This window comes from Homalodisca vitripennis, chromosome 5, assembly GCF_021130785.1.
Source record: "Homalodisca vitripennis isolate AUS2020 chromosome 5, UT_GWSS_2.1, whole genome shotgun sequence".
Classification (NCBI taxonomy): Eukaryota; Metazoa; Arthropoda; class Insecta; order Hemiptera; family Cicadellidae; genus Homalodisca; species Homalodisca vitripennis.
This window is the reverse complement of record NC_060211.1, coordinates 80,623,247-80,648,077: the sequence shown is the minus strand read 5'-3', so window position 1 is coordinate 80,648,077 and position 24,831 is coordinate 80,623,247. Positions and strand designations below refer to the sequence as shown.

Genomic DNA, 24,831 nt, shown 5'->3' with positions numbered 1-24,831 from the left:
TCGCGAAGGTCTTCCTGAACCTGCCCGACCAACCAGTTCCGCCGAGTGAAAAGGAAGGTCAGTGTTCAAAATGGCGGATGGAGGGAAGCAAGACTATGTGACTGCTGTCTTCTAGTAGTGCAGTAGGTGATAGATCAAAGACCTCAGTAGCTGCACAGTTTGGCGAAATGGGAGGTGTTACAGTCGTGGTGATTGTGACAGCGTTAGTGTTGTCAGTTCTGTGTCGAGTCAGCTGTGACAGTGTCGGTGACAAGTATACAGGTTCGCTGCGATTGGTCAACGCGGTAAGTATGTTTTATTGTTCAACAAAGCAGCTGGTTACACGATAGCAGCCACATTTGCTTTCGTAGACTTCTCTATAGTCTACTACGTCAAATAATGGCTGTAAACTGTGTTTTCTATACTTTGTAGAAAACTAAAATTAGAAATATATATTTTTGGTGTTATCTTATTTAATTCAGCCCCAATCATACATTTCAAGAACATGTTTTTAACACATTAGTTTAAAAACATGCAAATATGTTACATAACAAAATGTAAATGATTTGCTGTTGATCAGGGTCAAAGATGATAAAATATAAACTTTAAAAATCAATTAAAATTAATTAATTAAAAAATTATTCACAATAAAACACATTATAATTGAAACTGTTGATACAAAATAAGATTAATCTCTTCTTTAGAATTTACAAATCAGATCATATGAAATTGTAACGAATTCTTTAATATGTTACAACTTTGATACAGACAATTATTTATTTATTTTTGTACAATAGCTACATGAATATTATCCCAAAACAGCTATATTACAAGTTAATAATGGTAATTAACAATATAATGTATTGTTGCGGGGACGGTTAGCGGCCTACCCGAGTGGCAAGATAACCCGTAACAATGTTCATCTTGAAGAGTAGGAACTCAAGAGGTGACTCGGTACATCGGGTTAAAAATAAGTTTATTGAAAATAGTCACTTGGCACAACTCTGTTCACAACATGTAAAATGAAACACCTGTATAAAAATTACTACTGAGAATAAACTATTAACACTATACTAATATGATTACAAAATAATGTTACTATACAACAGTATAAGTACGTATACGAAGACTCAATTACAAAATCATTATTAGACTGAGTAAAAATTAACTTTACTGTTTCTATTACAGCACGAGAAAAAATAAAAATAAAATACAATACATAATAATAATTAAAAACTTTAACAAAACTCACTTATATACACATATAATATAATACATTATGTGTTTCTATAATATTTGAATTTAAAATATTTTCTCAATATATTTATAGTTTACCCCAAAGTTAATTACAAACAAATTCAAATAATTAAGAGCAATAAGTATGGCATTTATTCAATTGTGAATTTTAGTCTCCACAATAGAATCCACGATTTAAAAAAACTAGCCGATATCATAAATAACACAAATTAACAATTTATATTTTAGTTGAAAACAATATAATTATTTTCAACATTTAACGTCAAAGAATTTTATATGGTCGAATCACTTAAAATCGGTTTATTTTATTATCATCTTAGAGATTTCGAAGTATTCGATAAACGTTTTCAATTTACAAATATCTTATAAAAGTCATCATTAGTAACTTAGTATTTACTAATCTTAAAAAGAAAACGTGTTTTGTTTTCATTCGCTTATTGAATAATTATCTCTATAAAACTGAATTTGAGAACATGTGAAATGTACCTGGTATTTAAAATAAGCCCGACACTGTTGGAGGATCAAAATGTATTTGCTGTAGCAATATTAAAGTGATCAATCAAAATGTTATAAATAGTTATATTTATTTACATTATGTGTTATGCACTTTCGTATATTACTACCGCCTATAGCTGTTTGTCAAACTCCCGGCAACAAAATCACGTGACTTCCGGTTGCACCAAATGTCACGTCAATCGATACCTTACCTTCAATGGAATGCATAGCCTAATAAAGGTATCATCCATCCATAACATTTTATAAATCTCTGTATTAGCCACGTTTTATTTTATTTTACTAGTAATCTTCGTGGTTAAATCATACTGATCTAAAAGATACATCGTTTAGATAGAAATCTTTGTGCCAATTACCGTTTAAATTGTACCTAGGTCGTTAAATAAATAATGTTTGAAGTTTTTGATAGAACTCAAGCCTAAGATTTATTATAAAAGTGACAAACTACAATCACAACCACAAAATAAGATATTCTAGCGTTCAAGGCCTATTGCAGTATAAGATAACCTCATTGTTGTTATCTGTGTGGGTTTAGGTTACAGTGACGGCACCACTTTTCTCGTTCAAGGCCGCAGGCCTGCTTGACAGCTACAAAGACAATGTGTTCTTATCATACGAAAATAAATACTTCTGTAATACTTTTCAAGAAATATATTCATCTCAAAACGACATACATTTGTCTTACACTTTTTAAGTTCATTTAAACATACTGGAAATGATTTTAGCCAGGAATTCGATTTAAGATCTGCAATGGTAAACACGTTTTTACCACTCTGTACAGTTAGGGTTGTTAAATAAAGAAGAAAAAAATGTATGCGTGTGGAAGCATGCGAATCAGTCTGCAAGCAAAAACTTCAACTTGCTGGTTGGTAATGAAACCCCATGGATTCGGATCCACCCATTATTTTGTGATGTATTAATCAATAATTGTCAACAACATTTTTAATACTAATAATTCCATGTAAGTTTTAAAGAAGACAATCCTCAGATATCCTTTTTGACCTTGTACATGTCTCCAAGGTCACAAACCTGCATGAAGGTGTAGAAGTATGATGCAAATGTTAAATGAAACTAAATGACGACTTGTAGTAAACAAACACTTCAGCATTTAATAAAATTCATAATCTAAGATCATAACTCGCTTCCTTGAAAATTCACTTGAAAATTTTAATTGTCATGTACATTGATTTTTTTTTGTATTTGTGGATTGGAAAATTATCTCAAACTGTTGAAGATTAAACAATATTTTCATAATACACGTACGGACTTACAAGAAAAAATAAAGCGTTTCCGGACGTAGGTTGCATTGAGTAATTTTATTATTTTGATACTTTGAACCAATTCCTGAAATATGCGTTGCCTTTTATGAAACATCCTGCATACTAAATATTTCGGATTGTTATTGCTTTTGTTCCTAAATGCCATAATGGGCAAAAATCTAAGAAATCTTCCGGAAATGTATCCCGTTAGAGGGTTATAGTAATAGGCAAATTTATATAAAACGTATTTAAACAAAAGTACTAAATGACGTGTTTTAGGAGCGAGCTCTTATAGAAAAGTTTGACCTACATTACATAAAATATGCTCTTGAAATATTGATAACAATGTATTAGAAAGACCCTGCATTTTAATGTTACCGGTCAGATATGGGCGACACAATGCCTTACCATTAGGTACGGTGCCGACTATATCAGACCTACGTAGCATTTAAGAGAAAACTCAAAATATCAACTGACAAAGCTGACGTGTTAAACAAAATCGTTAATGGTGAACTTTTTCAATCTTTATATTAATAATTTTAAGTGGTAGAATCGGTTTTTCAGTATAAAAGCCAGAAAAATTATATGTTAACAAGTAAAGAATAACGAGAGTAAAAGGAGAATCACACTTATGTATAATTTGAGAACATTGTATCCAGAGGTTAACCTTTTATGTCTACTTAGATATATAATCCAAGAATACTACTTGGATATATATACATTTTTTTATCTAATACATTTTTGTACAGGGATAGAATACATTGAGAATACGGATAAATTATTTTTTAGTTTGAAAGGTTGTCCTATCTGATAAAATACTTTACATTGGCTGTTAAATTTGACACGGACAGAGGACACCAGCTGATACCTACACCAATGAGCCTAACGTCATCTTCGATTTTCATCTGATGCGTGTGTTGATGTGTTCTAGGTATTCTGACACTGACAGAGAACACCAGTTAATACCTACACCAATGAGCCTAACGTCATCTTCGACTTTCATCTGATGCGTGTGTTGATGTGTTCTAGGTATTCTGACACTGACAGAGAACACCAGTTAATACCTACACCAATGAGCCTCACGTCATCTTCGACTTTCATCTGATGCGTGTGTTGATGTGTTCTAGGTATTCTGACACTGACAGAGAACACCAGTTAATACCTACACCAATGAGCCTCACGTCATCTTCGACTTTCGCTGATGCGTGTGTTGATGTGTTCTAGGTATTCTGACACTGACAGAGAACACCAGTTAATACCTACACCAATGAGCCTAACGTCATCTTCGACTTTCATCTGATGCGTGTGTTGATGTATTCTAGGTATTCTGACACTGACAGAGAACACCAGTTAATACCTACACCAATGAGCCTCACGTCATCTTCGACTTTCATCTGATGCGTGTGTTGATGTGTTCTAGGTATTCTGACACTGACAGAGAACAGAGCAACGTCATCTTCGAACACTGATCACACTTGATGAATGAGCCTTACATCATCTGACTTTCATCTGATGCGTGTGTTGATGCGTGTGTTGATGTGTTCTAGGTATTCTGACACTGACAGAGAACACCAGTTAATACCTACACCAATGAGCCTAACGTCATCTTCGACTTTCATCTGATGCGTGTGTTGATGTGCTCTAGGTATTCTGACACTGACAGAGAAACACCAGTTAATACCTACACCAATGAGCCTAACGTCATCTTCGACTTTCATCTGATGCGTGTGTTGATGTGCTCTAGGTATTCTGACACTGACAGAGAACACCAGTTAATACCTACACCAATGAGCCTAACGTCATCTTCGACTTTCATCTGATACGTGTGTTTGATATGTTCTAGTTATTCAGACACTGACAGAGAACACCAGTTAATACCTACACCAATGAGCCTCACGGCATCTTCGATTTTCATCTGATGCGTGTGTTGATGTGTTCTAGTTATTCAGACATTGACAGAGAACACAGTTAATACCTACACCAATGAGCCTCACGTCATCTTCGACTTTCATCTGATGCGTGTGTTGATGTGTTCTAGGTATTCTGTTACTGACAGAGAACACCAGTTAATACCTACACCAATGAGCCTCACGGCATCTTCGATTTTCATCTGATGCGTGTGTTGATGTGTTCTAGTTATTCAGACATTGACAGAGAACACCAGTTAATACCTACACCAATGAGCCTCACGTCATCTTCGACTTTCATCTGATGCGTGTGTTGATGTGTTCTAGGTATTTCGACACGGGCAGAGGACACCACAAGATACCTATACCAATGACCCTCATGCCAACTTCGACTTCCATCCTTTCGGGTGGGGCCAACTCACCAATGTCAGTATTTCTATTATTTTCATATTATTTGTGTATTATATGTAACACTATAACACATTTCTGTTATCTAAAACATAAATATGTAGAAAGTTCTTGTCTGCGATACATTGCTTCCTATATTAGTATAATAAATCACTACAAAATTCAATATGAACGAATGATTAATAAATATTATGATGTATAATAATACAGTTGGAATGGAATTGAATAGGATCATTAACAACGTAAGATCCTTATATTGTTAATAAAAAAATTAAAATATATGTTTAGTTTATATGGTTCATTACAACTAAAGTTACCTATTAAGAAGAAATTAAAAAATAAATTTGACAATTAACTGCATGGTCAATAAAAAAATTATGAGCAGAATTTCAATCATATCTAAATGATTTCTATTTTAATTTAATTATGTTTTCTCACTGTCTGGAGAGTTTAAGATCGATGAAATCAAGAAATCTCTAACAAAAAACTTTGTTCCTTTTTCCTGTAATCTGTTTTCTCATTCGGTTTGCAGTATCAAATTCGTCCTGTGTTAATAATAATTATTATACACGAGTGTAACATATAACGATGACAAATGTCAAAAATCCTTTTATACGATTGAGTTCTAACCCATGTATAATAAAATACTTTACTTAAAAGGTAATAACCAACAAATAATTCATCTACGTAAACGCCTTTCTTGCGTTACAGCTATATTTTTGACATTTATTGGCCATTATCTAACTAAAAATTGTCTGACTACATTACTCATGGACAACAATCACTATTAGCTGCCTTTTAAATAGATCGAGCGTTATTTATAATTGGACACTTTGAAAGTTACATTTTAAAAATTTACAGATACTAGCATTTACTCCCTGTTTTGCGCGCAATTTCATTTTGAAAAAAAGGATACCATGAGCTCATTCTTTTTAAATGGCATTAGAAAACAATGCTAAGTTAAGTGATAGCCTCTAAAAGATATCCCAATCTCTTGATCCATTTTAGATTTTAAGTTTAGATACGCGACCCTGAAGTTTGAGAGTGAAACTGATTATACAGCATAAGTACCTCTGAAATTGCTCAATAATATTTAATTATATTCTACTGAGTAGATCCAACGATTTCAGTAACAATTGAACTATTTTAGGCCAGTGTGGAGAAATCCTAAGTCTAAATGGGGACTAAAATCGAAGTTCTTAGCTTTTCTGTTAACACATTCATGATGTAATAAATAATGGAATTTTACTGTAGTTGATTAAAATCCCAATAAACACAAACCGAGACTAAGAAAAACTTCTGCACGTAATACGATACTTCTAAAGTGTAACTGACTTTGATAGAAGAATAACAACAAACAATTACTATCGCCTGTTGAAATGGGTATCTTTTTATTTAGTATCGCTTCTTATTATTCTTGGCTTTGACAGGTGTTAAAATACATTTACTATCTTCTTATAAGGCCGAAGGAGAGTTTTCAAGACCAGTGAGGCGTATCCCAGTGTAAATAGGAATATACCTATATTAACTAGGGACCCTATGAGTGCCCATGTAACATTTCAGTACAATCGGTCCAGTAGTTTTTACATGATTGAGTAACATACAGAGAGACACCATTCAATTTTATATAATAGGATATATTTATTAGTATGGTTCCGAAAGGCCCTTGTTGTCTGTATGATTTTCCGATAATTATTCATGCAAAGGTCCTAAAGATTTGAAACTTCGTGCATATGTTCCTCTTGATCCAAGGAAGAACGCTGTTGATTTTGAGGTAAAAAGGTCAAAATTAAAGGTAAAAATAGGATTACCTATAACAAATTTACATCGGTCTTATCAGTAATCAATGAGGAAAATGCAAGCAGAGTAAATACAACTTGTAAACAAATTGACTATACTAAGAAAATTAATCATATGACATATTTTAGTAAATTATCATCAACTCTGTGGTGAACTTACTTTGTGACATCGGTTGATGGGACTCGTTACGTTCTTACAGGTCTTTCGATACTCCGTTGTATCATTTTATTTGTTTACAAAATTTGAGTTTGGAGACCTAAAATATGAAGTCATATTTCTGTTTCGGAGAATATCGATCTCTTCTTATCTATATTATCATATAGAAGGCAGAGGGTATTTGGGAAGAATAGATGAAAACTTGGAGAAATTGAAGGTTACATGCAATAAACGAAAATTAATGGATATCGTGCTTCACTTTGTGTATCCGTCTAAATTTATATGGAATATAAATTCTGAAATTAAAATCCATTTGCGGTGCGGTACTAAAAATATAGCTGGCTGTATTTTATCTAGAAAAGGGTAAAGAATTTATGAATCTCTCATATTATAGCTACTAAATGTGAACAACTATAATAAATGAAGAGTACAAAAGGAGCCAGCCAGCGTGAACTGTAGATAGCGCATGCGCATAAGCAACGGTTTCTCCTACCACTCTACGCTAGATCACGTGGAACAGCCAAACAAACGTTGTGCTTACTTAACGTTTTACCAAAACTTTTAACCAAAGAATACTTACTTTGTTATCAAAACTTAACACGGTACCATTTTTAGAGATAACAATATAATAAAAACAAGTTGTTTAAACCTAAAAGTAGGTTAAGTGGAGGCAATTCAAACATATAATTTCGAAAGCAAAATATTTAACATTTAATTTTTATAATAAATATTCGCTGCGTAACAACCACATCTCCTAAAGTTCCTAACAGCTGTACATAGCCTAAGTACTACTATTTGTGTGACGACCTCCAGCATATAGTAGTAAGGCCAGACCGGTAACATCTTATATGGTCTCAATCAGCAAATTTAAAATATTAAATTATCAGGACAATATTTAATTTTTTTATTCAACATTACGTCTAATGGTTTCATTGTAATAATGAACAAAAAATAATGCAGCCAGTCGCAGGAGGAGAAGATACATAATTTAAAATAGCATATGAATTGTAAGTCCAGGTCTGTCACCAGTAAGCCTGAAAACTTTACATATGTAGATCATTTGCGCAGAAAACACGCAGAATGTGCTGATTTGCTGAGACAGCGGATAACTCACGCCACTCTGAGTGGAAGTCCATTGTTCTCAGAGCAGGCGTGCCGGGGTTTTGAACGCGTTAAGCTCACATGATATCGCTCTTCCTCCCGTTCTACATTTGTAACCTTTAAATTCGTATTAAATAGTAAAGTAATTTAAAATTGTATAACCAAAATAAAGTACCTACATTGTTTTATTCGGTCAACCAATGGAGAGTTTTTATTTATTATTAATACCTAAATAACCTAGGCTAAGGGTCATCATCCCGTCTCACAACGAATCCGGGATAAAATAAATTCGAAATGAACTAAGTGTGGTCGAGGCCACATTTGTTATGAGTGGAAAAGTAGAGAGGGTGTTATGCACTTGTGCAATTAAACAGCACAACTTTAGATGAGGTTAAACCCATTAACTCATATTTTATGAGGAGGTGGTGTATTATTGAATTGTTAGAATATTGCGGGTAGTCTATTTAAAGTACGGTGTTCGGAAAAACGTGAACCAAAACTTCTACGAGTCTACGAACATGAACATGAATTCTATTACCCAGAAAATGTACGGAAATAAAACACCTTTTCCAACCATTATGTGCACTATCACCACTTAATCAATGCATGAAGCTATTTCCTTCTACTATGTAGCAAAGGATATTGTTAACTAGCGAACATATTTACTTTCCCTAATCTTATATAAGTGACAGTCGGCTCGGGGAATAATTCAGAATCGAGGTTTAGCTATAATACAGTAAAAAAAGCAAGTTATATTAATTAGCCACGTAATAAAATAAATAAATACGTTCTTTTTGTAGCAGACTTCAGTGTACTAATCAACTCATGTCAATAATTATAATTAAATCTACATTTAGGTAGCCTACCTATATCTTAACTAAATTAAAATGAACACGTTACTTTAGTCAAGGAGTGTATAAAGTTTCAACTTAAACAAACTCTTATAAGTAAATATCTTAATTATAGGTGTAAGCAGGGCATTGTACTCCAAAAGTCAAACATACGAGAAGCTTTCTTTATTACCCCCAGCTTTACATCCTGTTGGGACATTCATTGTCTAATCGACACTCATATCGTTTCAGGTAAAAATGTTCACCACTTTCCAATAACTTAGTATCAATGACACTGTTTGGAGCTTAAAACGAACCCTAACCCTGAGAAAACTGGTTCGCTTTCTATACCTAGTGAGAAATGTGTTATTTTTTCAGTTTAATTTCAAATTTTACTGCACAATTTTCCCTCCGTGAAAGGACCGTATTAAATTGCGTGAAGCTCCTGAGTCAGAAAAATTTCCAAACACAGGAAGAGCATAATTTATGGTTGAAAATACCAATTATGCAGCTTCGATGACAAAGGAATTTTGTAAACCTTTTCAAAATTATTTATTTATTCATTGCATGTTGAGAAGTATTTTCTAGGCGTAAGAAAATTTAGCTCAGTGTCAATAATATTACACTAAACCTAAATCTAATACTAAACCTAAGACTTTGAGATATTTTCTATCCTGTTTTTACTCAAAGCATGACAGAGACCACCATTATAAAAAATTCAAAATATAACATTTATCTGTATTCAATCTTAAGTCCATTACCGTCAGACCAGCTTATTATCTTATTATTATGAGTTATCATTAAGACATTGCATAAGTTTATTGACACCTGAAAGAAAGTACGTCAAAAGAAAGTTTGCATACGGAAATGGGAACACCATGAAAACTCATTTTCAAGGTCAGCGGTATATAAGATGAATATAATTGGACCCACACACGAACCTTGGAGGACACCCTTAGCTTTAGAAAACATATTATATGACATTCTTTTATTTTAGTTGTCTGTTGTCTTCCTTTTAAATAAGAACTAAACCAATTAATAACCGTTTCAGCGAACTTATTGAATTTTAATTTAGCAAGCAACAATGACATGATCACTGAATCGAACACATGAAAGAAGTCCAGCACCTTATGAGAATTTTAGTTAAGGATTGAATAGGCCTAAAGTGAGATTTTAAAAAGTTTTTGGATATCAGTGTAATCATACTATGCTTCTCAGCTACAGAAAGACAGCCTGATATAAGACAGGTTAACCAAATGCTTCATAAGCTCATGTACATCACTGACTAATATTGCTTTCACTATTTCAATAGAGATTCCATCAATACCTGAGGCTTTTGTTGTGATACTATTTATTGTTTACTTGATAACGTTTTGACTATCACAAACTTAAAACTGTTTTGTACTTTTGTACAGGAATTATTATTGTAGAAACTATATTTCTCAAAACAAATCTTACTTCCACTACCCACACCGGGAAATATTTGTAAAATTCATCTAGCCAAAAGAATAGATTTCTCTACAATCTCTATCATTGTCCAGCACTCCACCATCCTCGAAACATTCCAAAAAGACTCAAGTTTTTGCATTCCAGTGTCTTACAGAAGTACATTTTCTTTGCTTTTCTTGTAGTGCTACTTAATTGAGGCATTTCAATAAAGCGCTCTTTATATTGAAACATGTTAAGTAAATTTTATACATACTTTAAGAAGGAAAACTAAAATTTGTATATGTGTGTGTGCAAATTTTAATTTTTCCTTCTTAAACTACAGAAATAGTCACTTGTGGAGTATTATAAATTGTACATAGTATTCTTTTTCACCCTAAATTCTTAAATAATTTTAATGTTCCTCTATTCAAAGTTGAATTCTTCTACATCAGTATCAGTCTTATTAAGAAAATGTGAAGACTCGCGGAAACAAGCATCATATTAAATATATATATATGCTTTTATCATCAGACACATTTCTCGCAAATCTCTCTTTATAATTCTTATGTTTTTGTTATGTGCTCCTTGCGCCTCTTTACTTAGTTGACCTATTAGTAAAAGAATATTTTAAACCACTTCTGTTATAAGTATTAAAATTTTATGAACAGTTATGTTAGCATCTTATAACATGAGAACAAATACACTTATAGGTTATCAATTTTCTAGGAGCATTTCCTGAACTGGATGCAATTAATATTTTATCCATGGACTAGTCCATATTCCTTATCCATTTTCTTGTCTGTCTGTTAAGTATTTGATTTTAAACTAACTTCACGAAGACGTGAAAACTTCATGAAGAAGTTTTTAACATGACTCAATAACTGAAAGACAATACTGTAATATAGAATTATGTAAGTAGTTTTACAGAGGACGTCACTGTCTATTATGAGAATTCCAAAAACATTTTAAATGTTTGCATTAGTTAAAATACTATAATAAACTAGCCGACACGGCCACGCTTTGCTGCGTCTTGATTATTATGCAATTAATATTATGTATAAACTATACATTATCATGTATTGTATTAAATTTAAGTACAATAAATAATAAGTAATATAAAAAATCTTTACTGCTTACAAATATATGAATTAAATTTTATCAATGAAGTATGAAAACGATTCCAACTCCAAAAAATTATGTTATTCTAAATTATAACTATTAATTAAAATTCAATTAAGCGCTATTTAGTGCACAATATTTTTAGTTAATCTCTCTTTTTCTAATATAGATAAGTTAGATGATTTACCAACATGTGAGCACAGTCGCGTAGTGAGGATTTTGGCGCCATGGAGCGACTCAGTCGCTGGCGCCCCTTCCCCAACTTTTACTTACATGATCAATCAGTGCCGACAGTTCACCTCACTACCGTAACAAACCTTTCTTGGCCATCATTTCATCAGCAATGTAAGGCGTCTTTGACCAAACATCATTTTTTATAATAACTTACAGTCTACTATTCTTTATAAAGTTTTGTTCCTTGTAAGAGACCTAGTTTACGTGTATAGCAATATGTATTTAAATCTCAATTCAATTCCATAGGGTTTGGAATGAAAGTACAAATTTCAATATATTTAATAAATATGTATTGAAAACCCTAGTTTAAATTTGAGCACATTATCTAAAACGTGAACATAGTAGTTAAGTAGTTACAAAACCAACTCGCATATTCCACTTCCAAAAAGCCCCCGAACCCTTCTTCTATGACTAGTTGTACTGGCCTGTCGCCTTCGTCAGTTTTTATCTTTATATAACGAAACACTGTACTCAGCTGGTCGGTTTTCGCTATATCTTGAGTTGTATCAAAGATAATAGACACATAGGGACTTTTTTCATTTCTTCCTTGATTTCTTTTTTTATCTCTTTGGAAATCAGGTTGATCAGCTAATTTTGAATCTGAGGACTAAGGTAGTTAACACTACGTTTTGGTAACTTCGTTCGCTCTCTCAGTGGTAAGTCGTTTGTAGCTAACGTAATAATGACGTCCACCACTCGCCTTAAAACTTGTCTCCAGTAATCAGTAGCTTTTTTAATCTCCTCCAGATTCTCACTATCAACTGTTAGGCCTAACTGCCAGCGATAGTATATTTCACACGCAATTGCATGACTTTGCGAATCTTCTTCATGGTCTTTTATGTTTCGACCTAAATGTGCCCAATCAGACGTACCTTTCGAAAATCCCACATCAGTATAGGCCATATTGAAAAGCCAGCATGGCTGACAATAGCAAACATTGAGGATGTTTGAATAGCATAACCAATTACGTTTTATTCTCAATTGGTTTTCTTTATTCTTTTGAAAATACCATTTCTCGTCAAATCCCCTATTTTTATTTCTCCCTTCTGATTCTTTTGAAAATGGCCCTTTAGGCTGATGAGAGCCTAATTTTATTATTTGCCGTTTTTGTTTGACTGTAAGAGTGTTTTCAAAATTACCCTTATCAGAAGAACTTATAACAGCTGTTACATTTTCTTTAAGGTTCAACTCGCAATCAGTACCTTCAGCTTTAACTAGGCCTACCTTAGAAAAAGGTTCCTGAAGAAGGACGTGGTCTTCTGCATCTTCAGGTAAGCCTACATGAACCAAGTCCGAACCGTTTGCTCCAAGTCCTCATCGCTTGTAGGTACTTGTGAGCTACAAGTGGGTTCTTGAGAAACTGCAACTACTGAAGTGTCCCTCGAAAAGTAGGTAGATAACTTCTTTACTTTCTTAAGTTCAAGATTTTCTGCGTGACCTTTCTCTAACCGTCGTTTCAGATACTCAGCACCACTTAGTTTTTTTGACATTATATACCAAAGGTAATAAATCAACAAATTATTTGTTGGCTGCTTCCCGCAATTTTATCGTCCGCCCGCCCGCCGCCCCCCTGTCGCCCCCGCCCTGGAGCGGTCGCTCCACTCGCTCCTCTGTCGCTACGCCACTGTGTGAGCATACATTATGTAATTGGCCATGAGACACATGGATTTTCTAAATCGAAGCTGCAAACTGACATCGTCTGGCTTTGAGATTTGTTAATGGTTATCGCGAATGCTAATCGAACAGGGAATTGAAGCTTTTTTAACAATATTATGGTGTCTGATGGTATCTATATTACAGTACCGTATGGTATTTTTCTGTTACCATGTATCATCGGGAACGTGATAACAGAAAACTTTCTCCTTTAAATCTTCTAGTCAACATGGTTGCTTATCTGGATATTTTCTTATTCTATGCTAAATAGCGGTTGCAGAAAAAGTTGATGTAAGAAGTGATGTTACTGTCAAGTTTACTCAATGCTTTCAAGACTATAAATGTAAAAAAATTGAAAATTTAATTAATCAAACATATGATTGTACTATCATAAACCTATGTTTACAAAGAACAGTTGATTATATTTAACAGGCTCTAGAATTGAATTCAACCCTTTATCTATAAAAAAACTTTAAATGTACATAAAAAAATTAGGTTTATTAATTGAGATAAAAACTATTCTATCTTTTTAGTAGGACCAAACAATATACTGTATATCTAAAAAAATTTCATTGAAATTGGTTCTGTGGTTTCAGAGATTAGCGTAAAAGAACATCGTGACACAAGTTTATTTTTAATACAAAGAGATAAATAGGTATTTTTCAATATGACGTTTTTTCTGTTTATAAGTTTGACATTGGCTACTTCATCGTCAATATGTAAATGTATTTATTATTTTTGTCATACTTATAATCTTGTTATAAGTTTTATGAAGAAGTTCATTCCTGTTCTAGGAATGCAATATTCATTTTATAACAAATAACAAGGCAAATGTTTGAAATTCCTTTATTCTTTCAACTTATTTATTACCAATATTACAGGAAGGAAAAAAGCAGCAGTACGAATTGGGTCAGTTTTTGAGGGACCGCTATGGGCAGTTTCTCGGAGAAGAGTTTAGCAATGATCAGGTGAGACTACAAAGCACAGGAGTGGACCGTGCTCTTATGTCTGCTCAGCTGGTCTCGGCCGGACTGTTCCCTCCTGTTGGGTACCAGAAGTGGAACCCCGGACTGGACTGGCAGCCTATCCCCATCCACTCTCAGCCACTCGATGAGGATACGGTGAGAAAGTTTACATTCTAGTAGATAATTTGAATGTCTAAGGGCAACCTTTTGGAGAAGTTAATTCCATCATAAATATCACAGTAGATGAATGAAATGTATGAAGTAACAAACAAGTATTCACTCACATATGCTTAAGATCAATTGTATGTAGTAAATAGTAAGGTAGCAGTATAATAATAATCATTTTATCCAGTAAGCACTTAGGATACCATGTCATCCTGTCCATAAAAATGGTGTTAGATTAAAACTTCTTTATATAACAGTAACTTAATATTGCTGTTTTAAAATTTAATTTAGTTGTGTAGTGATATTCTCTAGAAATATTTGTTACGTTATAAGGGCCATTTACAATATAAACCGATATATACGAAATACCATAACTTAAATAAAAAAATTCTGTATAGAACAAGTTAAAAGGATTTTTTTTAAACATTGATTTATTTTGTTTATCAAATTCTTTCATTTTATGAGTCGGGGTTTCAATTGAAAATGTTAAATTTTGTCTTGGCCTCTTCATTAGGGAAAAATTATAGATTTTAAATCAGCTTACAGGAAGTATTTAACTTAAAATTCACATTCCCTAAAAGTTATTATTTAAGTTAATGGGAAGGAGGTTTCTTTAGTTTCATCATATGTAGTCGGTATGATATCTTATCCATTCTAAAAGAGATTCGTTATGCAATACAGGGTATTTCTGAACCAATGTAAGAGGCTCTTGGGAGTATATTCTACAGCCGAAAACAAAACTTTTACTATCCATAGACAAGAATTTGTAATTGCCACCTTTAGAAGATTTATGCATCATAACCAAGCTCATATAAATTCATATATCAATTGATTTAACAGTACTTTACCAAGAAGAATTTACTTTACGTTCAAGCTCAATTTTCTCAAAAACAACTGTTCATAGTAAAATAAATCAAAATAACAAATATGTTTTTATGACAAACCTTATAAATTTTCCAATAAAAATTACTTATAGTGTTTTCATGTCTCTGTGTCCAAATTAACAACAGGTATTAAAATCACATGTTATGCAGTGTTATTGATTTTTTAGCAAAAATTAAAATTTTTACATAAAATAACCATGAATAAAAAATGTTCATTGATTTTCTGGATACTGTAATTAACTATTAATTAATAAACTATTTTCAATGCAAATTTTTGGATTTTATAGCTCCAAAATTAGGCACATGCAAATCAATTTTCATATAAAAAAGTTCCTCACTATTTTCTAAAATACAATCCCCAGAACTTTTATATTCATTCAGTAAAATAAAAAAATAAATAAATATTTTACTGTCAAAACAAGACTAAATAATAATGTAATTTGAAATAAGCGTATTATATATTTTTCTTTTGAAAAACTTTGTATATCACATAAAAGTTTAATGTGTTAGACTTTAATTCTGTGTTATAATTAACATAAGATAATGTTATTTTTGTCAGAAATATTTCCAGTACTTTTCACGTCTCCTTATAGTCCAGGAGCTGGGAGCCCACATCTATTGTGTAAGCACACAACGCGGGGTTTTTTGAAATTGTTAGAGAAATTTTGATTACCCAATAATGTAATTAGTCATCACCCATGCTAATTTTCGTGGATGTCAAAATGGGAGGCTACAAAAGAATTAAAAATATGAAACGATAACATTTTCCACAGATTATATATTTTTTTAATAACTATTAGACAAGTAAATAAATGTTAAATCAGTGTCAGCTAATCACATTATAAACCCTTAAAGTTGCAACTTTCACCATGTTTATCTAGTTGTCTCACAGCACATTGACATAAATATAATTTATGAGTCTGATGATCGGTTTTAAGTGTATGAAGCTAGTAAAAATATAATCTGTAAAAATTATTATCGATTATTTACAGATTAATCAATACATACCCTATGATTCCTTTTAATACCCTCTAATTTTGACCTCCACAAAACTAGCCTGGTTGATAGTCAGTTTCTTTCTTAAAAATTGTTTTATTGATTTCAAGTGAAACCAACTTTTTGTGCTTATACAGTGCAAAAGGACTCTCAGCTTCTAGACAGATTTAGTCTGGGAAAAATAGGCAGAATAAGTTTTTCTAGATAAACTGCAAATGACAAATTGTTATATTAAGTATTCAGTGCCATTTAATTAAATTGTCAATTCTATTAATGTGTTTGAATTTCCATCCCCAGCTGCTGCTGGTGAGGGTACCGTGTGCCCGTTATTATGAGGAACTGGAAGCAGTGAAGGGCTCGGAAGAGGTTAGGAACTACACGAGTTCTCTCAGTGACTTCTATGCAGCCTTAAGTCAGCACTCAGGCATGACCGTCAGTGACCCTGACGATGTCCAGTCCATCTACAATACATTGCTGGCCGAGGTGAGGTACTACTCATATCAACAGTCAAACTTACTTACTGTTAAATATATTATAACATACAGTTCTGATTTTGACATTAATCAAATAAATGCAAGTAATATTTGGTAATAGATTAGTGTTCTTAAACAGATATAAAACAATAAGAAATATGAAAGGCTGATTTTCAAAGAAAGCAAACAATAAAAAAGGATTAGCTAAAATTTTTGTTGAGGTTTGAATCAAATTTGTCCATTACTATTAGGTATGCGTTAGAAGGAATCCTCATAAAATATGTCAATTTCTAAAGAACAATCTTGAAAATCATAGAGTTTATTTAATCTATTTCGTAAATATAGATTTAACAATCTCAATGTTTTCCTGGATAGCAAGTTAGTAAATATAATATTTCACATACAAAATGTATGTATGTAAATTCTTATCAATTTTCTTACTTACATCTGATAATACACTTACTTACTTCTGTAAATTTTGATAATACAGAATACTTGCATAACTGCCTTAGTTTCTCAGTTTGTCTGACACACTTTAGAATCCACCCGAGGATTTTAACCTTTTGAGGTGACATATTTTATTAATTATACGGATAAAATTTGACAAAAGTCAGTTTCATATGATGGACCGGAATTTATGCAACTGTTTATGATTTTATTATGTTTAGTTGAACACTCCTTCCAACAACAGCCAACAGAAAAGTATATTCTATGCATATCATCTGTTGTCTTGAAATAAAAAATAGAGCATAATACTATATAGACTTTAGATGCATTTGAAAGATTATTTATATGTAAAAGTTGTTATAAAAAGTTACTTAAAAGACTTACATATATAGTTGAAGGCTTTACAACAAAATGAGTGACCATTTTTACGAGACATACAAGAAATATAATTATAATTACTAAAATTACTTAAAACTACTCTAATTGAACTTAGTCTTACTCCATGTTGGATATTAATCTATATAGAAAATTAGTACAAATATAGTTGCCATTTCTTACCTTTTAATCAAATTGGATTGACCAATAAAATTATTCAAAATGTAACAGTTTGTACAGTAAAACCATTAAAATACTGATAAGAAAATTCCCATGAGTGGCATAATTTTGAGATTAACACCATTCAAAAAATACCAATCTTTACAATATCAAAAGGGCAGTATACATGGCATATGTAGTTTACAAAACCATCACCAGAACATTACAGAATAACAAAAGAGAACTGAAATTAACAAAAATAAAAAATAAAAAAACATTAAGAAATGAACACTACAAGGAGTATTTGTCAATAACGGCAAAATGTGTAATTGAAGAAAAGGAGAATTAAAACAATCTGGGAGCCTTGATTTTACAAAATGAGCTGATGTGCAAATTCAACATTTCTTAATTAAATTATGTTTGTTTGAAGATATGGTTATTAATTACCAAATTCTTTTAAGTTTCTGGTTATTTGCTTTTGCAGATAAATTTGATGACAATTCATGGTTTCTATGAACAACCTATAGATAAAAGCCATATATTATAGCAAAGTTATTTTATACTGGTATATACATATAAGATATCTATTTCATATTTTAACATTTGTAAATCAATAAAAGTAAAACAATTTACAGTATTAAATAATTGAATTGGTATCTAGTAACTGTTGATTTTTGTGTGTTTTAGACAAGTTTCAATTTAACCCTTCCAGAGTGGGTTAATGACTATTTCCCTGAGAAAATGGCTGCTGTTACAGCTTACAGCTTCACACTTAATGTTTACAATGATGAACTAAAGAAACTAAAAGGAGGTAAAATTGTAATTACTATTTAATTAATTCTAATATATAAAAGACATCAAAATATATTGGTGTCTATCTCTGTGTGTTACTCAATTATATAACAACTAATGGACCGATTGCTTTGAAATTTACATGGACATTCTTAGAATCTCTGGTTAACATTTTTTTTTTTTAAAACCTCTCCGGACTACACTCCACTGGTCTTGGAATCTCCCTTAACACTCATCCATTACATTTTATGGACTTGGCTTAATCAGCAGATGGTAAACGTGGTTTTAATCACTTATGAAAGTCAAGAATAATAAGTATAACAATTTAAACACATTTAACCGGATGATAGTAAATGTTTGTTGCTATTCATCTATCAAAGTCAGTTACACTTTTTTGTCTGGATTGGTTTTTATTGGGATTTTAATCAGCTACAGTAAAAAACATAATTTATTACATCATAAGTGTATTACGTGAAAAGCTAGACTTCCACTTTAGTCTGCTTTTATACTTAGGATTTCTCTACACTGACTTAAAATATTTCAGTTGCTACTGAAATCATTGGAGCTATTTCATAAAATATCAAGAAATATTGAAGATTAATTACAGAAATTTTAGAGGCACTTACAAAAAACAGTTTCACTCACCCCATCTTCAGTGTCCCATCTTAAACTTACATTTGAAAAGGGATCAAGAGATTGGAATATCTTCCAGTCACTAGCACTTACCTCAGGATTGTTTAGAATGCCATTTAAAAACAATATGCTTGTGGTGTCCCTGTTTTTCAAAACGAAATTGCACGTGAAGCCACAGGTAACTGCTTGTGTATGATATAAGTATAAATATTAACTAATTGGTTAAAATCAGCTTTAATTTCAAGCAGTCACTGTTAACTCTCACACACGCTGTACAAAGTGTTACGATTGACGCCTGAGTGACCCTTATTTGGTCAAAATGAAGTAGTACGGTCCAGAGCACAAGACATTCTTCTTGGGATGAAGTCACCTGAATGGATTTTACCCCTGTTCATTACATTCCTTAGAGGGTTAGTGAAGATTTTTATCTATTTAGTAGGGAGTTCTTCTAAATGTTTACTAAGTTCTTAAATAATTTTCCCCTAGAGAAAATAAATATAAATTTAATTGTCTTTTCATAACTAAGGAGCAACCAACTGTCAGTTAACAGGTTATGACTGATTTGTTATACAGCCCATAGATACAAATATATGTCCAAATTTTTTAAAAGAGTAATATAATGGGGCCGGAGGGGTCCCGAGTCCCCTCAAAAGTTCGTTTGGGGGAGAGAGGGGCGGAACCCTCCCATTCATTTACAAAAATTATTAATTATATTGTGCTTTGTAAAATCACAAAACTAAAGTTGTTTATTTTATTTTTCTTGTTTGACAACAGTTATCTTTTAAAAAGCATTCGTTAATGAGTTAAAACAAATAATTATTACTGAAGTAAGCAGGTTAACTAAAAAATTAGTGGTGTGAATCATAATAGTGTTACGGTGCTGTAGGCACGCTTACAATTTGTCCTGGTACGTAAACCTTCAGGTAGAGTGTGAAGATGTAAACTTAAATTTTTTCAACTGTTGGAACTGTGAAAGAATGAAGTACCTGAGTTAAAAGATTGGTTAGGGCATTTAGGGTATAAGTGCCCTAGGGTATCAGTAGTGTTACTGATTTCTTGTTTCACTGAACGATGGCAAATGTCCGGAAAAATCCTGTTTCCTTCACAATCCTTCCATCGTCAAAAATAACCTTCAAACAAAGTATAAGTGAATGTCCCACAATATTCAAAACAATAAAAAATAACTAGAAAAGTTTATGTTGAGAAAGGTATTGGCTTCAATGAACAAGAGTGAACATACTGCAGTTGGCAAAACAAGTGGTTCTTCAATTCACGAATAAGACTTATTTTGTATTCGTACTGTCGATTATTCCTTGATCATCAAAGAAGATCATTTATAATAATAGTTTTTTTATAAATAGTGTCATTCAGCTAGCTTAGAGACATTAGTTAAATGATTACAATACACATTCTATTCAGAGTGGAGTTTTTGAAAGCCATATGAAAAATTAAAAAAAATCAAATTTACTGCCTTTACATTTAATTAAAATATCTATAACTTATCCTCTAATTCAAATATATGTTAGTAAATGTCTTGTCTATCCTCTGTCTGTTAAACCTGCATTAATAATTTCATTGAGCCATTAAACAATAATATTCCATGCATTAGGACAGGTAATTTGCCACTAAATACAATGTCAAGCAAAGTTGGCTACTTAAACACAAGTCATCAGATGTCCAAGGCTGATTGTATATTTTAAATTTAAGACTAAATTAAAATCAACAATATGAAATCAGGCAACAACCATTCTCAATAGATTGTTGTTCTCAAAATATTCACTTATGTTGTACATAGGATTTTCTAATAACCGAGGCTTAACAGTTTTTTAAAGTGCTACTTGTGGTAACTCCTTGATTGAAACTGGTAACCTATTAAAAAGTTTTATATAACAGTAACAGGGAAACAATTTTGTGTTTTGCTTAATCTAAAGTAAAGTACACTCAGCAATGACTTATTTCTGACTGACATTGTACGTATTTCTCATATCTATCAATGTGGACATATATTTCCCATAGATATCAAATGTGGACATATATTTGTATCTATGGGCTGTATAACAAATCAGTCATAACCTGTTAACTGACAGTTGGTTGCTCCTTAGTTATGAAAAGACAAATTTATATTTATTATCTCTAGGGTAAAATTATTTAAGAACTTAGTAAACATTTAGAAGAACTCCCTACTAAATAGATAAAAATCTTCACTAACCCTCTAAGGAATGTAATGAACAGGGGTAAAATCCATTCAGGTGACTTCATCCCAAGAAGAATGTCTTGTGCTCTGGACTGTACTACTTCATTTTGACCAAATAAGGGTCACTCAGGCGTCAATCGTAACACTTTGTACAGCGTGTGTGAGGGTGACTGCTTGAAATTAAAGCTGATTTTAACCTAATTGGGTACTTGAGGTGGTTTTCTCTAATGTCACATAAGCAGACAAAAATATACACATAAGCAACAATCGTCATAATCTTAAGACCATCAAATAGGGGTCTAAAATGTTCATGAAAGTAGTATTGGTCAATATTCTTACTGATTTTTCTGCAACAATAGTATTTTATGAATGTGAGACGAGTGTCCTCAAAGATTGATACCATATGAAACGTGATTATGAAAAAAAGCATAGTACGCCATCATGAGACCACTCAGAGGTAGTTTACATAATAAAAACAGAGTTCTAGATAGTTTTTTACATAAACTCTCAATATGCTCTAACCAATTTAGTTTAGTATCTTGGATAAAGCCTAAAAATTTACACCCTGAGCACTAAGCATGTGCTAGTATGTCCTAGAATTATTTTTTTGACAATAAATTAAAACATGTACAACAATTTACAGGTCCACTGTTGAAGAAAATTTTATCTGACTCGCAAGCAAAGTTAGAGCCTTCGAATAAACGCAAAATGTTTCTGTATGCTGGCCACGACTCAACTGTAGTGAATTTGTTGATGGCACTTAAAGTTTGGGATGAGCAGATCCCTGTATACAACATCCTGGCTTTGGTAGAACTACATCAAATTGATAAAAATTATGGGTTAAAGGTAAGTATTATTTACAGATACAGTTTTTTTACTGGTATACTATAACACTGCAGAAATACTCATAATTGTGAATGCAATATTTGCTGTAAAAGCTGATTCAAACCAAATTTAGAGTGACACCAATTACACACTTTATGCATGGGTAAATTCGTTAAACAGTCTCAACCATTTTTAAAAGTTTATGATAACAATGAATTATTATAAGCGTAACATAATTTTTTATTAATTGCAACTAAACCAGCAAATCCATGCTTTTTTTCTAAACTAATTTTATATGCTCTTAATGATTTTTCAAAATGGAGTTTTTGAATATTTGAAAGTATTACGAATATATTAATGTTGCAATATTTAAGAGTTGTCATATGATCAAATACAAATTATACAAAATTATTATACAAATTAACTTTCTACTGCATCACCAAAATTATCAGATGACAGACACAAAATTAAGAATGTTACTGTCATTTAACACATGGCAATAAACAAAGTCAAATGCATGCTACTTAATGAATCAAATGAATTAAAAATGTTGAAAAGTTGTTGAAATTATGATCTAAAAATGTAATCCATATTTCTTGTGAGTGAGCTGGAAGGGATATTTAAATCCAAATCAAGTATGCAAAGTAAGGTAGTGTTGAAGAAATAATGTATGTTTACTGAACTTTACTGTCTTTCAGATATTTCTAAGAAACTCAACTGAACATGAACCATACTTACTACGAGTGCCCGGCTGTGAAGATTTCTGTCAACTTGATAAAGTGGTAGAGTTCACTAAGAACATGATACCAAATGACCTGACCAAGGAGTGTATTAGTCACAACCCTAACTTTGTACCACCACCACCCCCAGGACCTTAGATTTGGCATGTATTTAAAATAGAAATGTTTGTTATTTGTGTTGTCAATACTTGTTTTTATTTATTTTCAATTTAACATACTTAATAATAAGTAAGAAGAATAAACCTTACAATAATGTACAGATTTTATATAATGGACAAGTGTAAACAAGTACTTAGAATATTGGAAGTGCTATCGTTTTATTTATTCATAATAATAATAATTATTGTTATTTGCCTTACTTTTGTTATCTCATCCATTTTGCTTATGGTATAATAATAAAAATTGAAATATAAAAAAATGTGTATTTTTACATTTTCTCCTTCCCTTTAACCTACTAAATTCAAACAATAAATCTTGAAATTAAGAAAATCAAAATAATGTAAAGCAAGAAATATTAGAATTTTAATGACGCCATTGTATTTCTTTAGTAAATACAAATAAAGAATATTGTCTAAAACACGTTAGGGTGCCTACAGCTGAGGTATGATGAAAATCAGTGACTTTTATAATATAATGCACTTATAAATAAATACCAGTGAGTTCCATTTACAAGTAATTATTATATCATAAAAAATGTTATTTTAAACAAAGTTTTGGTAACTTTCATGACTTTTCCGGGACTTCTGTAAATGGTAGACACCCTGCACATGTACCATGAAACATTTACCAAACTGAGATATGGACTATCCAAAATCAAACTACAAACGTAACTCTTGTCCAGCAACTCTCTTTCACGAATTACACTTATCATCCTTACATCAATACCTTAACCAACAAGATTGAAGATTTTCGTAACAAATGTTTTGAACTACTCTCCATACAATCTTATGTTACATGTGACAATTGGAAGTACAATTTTCTCACATTTTAAAAATTTGATAAAAAATGTTTGCCATTACAGAATTTCAGTAAACTAACTTGTATGCAGAGCGTTTAAGGAAGCTGATGCTAGATTATGAAAAGTGTTTAGATGTGAATGGCAGACAATTAAGGTAGAATCTGGCTAGCCTCTTGAGCTTTTTAAAATTGCAAAGCAGATATTTGCTTTAGGAATGTCTTTTTAATACACTTCTTCCAATTCTTAAGATATTGATGAGAATACTACACCTGAATTACAACAGTTACTTTGTGACTACCTCATCACCCAACAGACCCTGGATCGAATAAACTTAAGGACAGAACTTTTAACATAAAAAAGAAATTTTGAATACAAAAAATCGTAATAAATCAATCAAATTCTCTAAAAATATTTTTAATATCATCTTGTAATATAACCAATTTGGATGTAAAATCCATTTCCCCTAACAACACAGCAGATGCAATCTAGGGCTTTAATGGTCATTGGAGAATACCTTATATTTTATCTAATTGCTTTAATAATTAACAAGTGTAAGCTACTAATATTGTTTATCACATACA

At 31.9% G+C, this 24,831-nt stretch overlaps 1 protein-coding gene across 1 annotated transcript; it reads left to right on the top strand.

The window, feature by feature from the left end:
• Nucleotides 1-23,710, top strand: LOC124362436 (prostatic acid phosphatase-like). The gene is made up of 7 exons (XM_046816935.1): nt 1-284; nt 5,243-5,341; nt 14,526-14,765; nt 16,952-17,137; nt 18,796-18,919; nt 22,371-22,573; nt 23,251-23,710. The coding sequence occupies exons 1-7, from the start codon at nt 168-170 to the stop codon at nt 23,428-23,430; spliced, it is 1,149 nt and encodes a 382-aa protein (XP_046672891.1). The 5' UTR covers nt 1-167; the 3' UTR covers nt 23,431-23,710.
• The last annotated feature ends 1,121 nt before the right edge of the window (nt 23,711-24,831 follow it).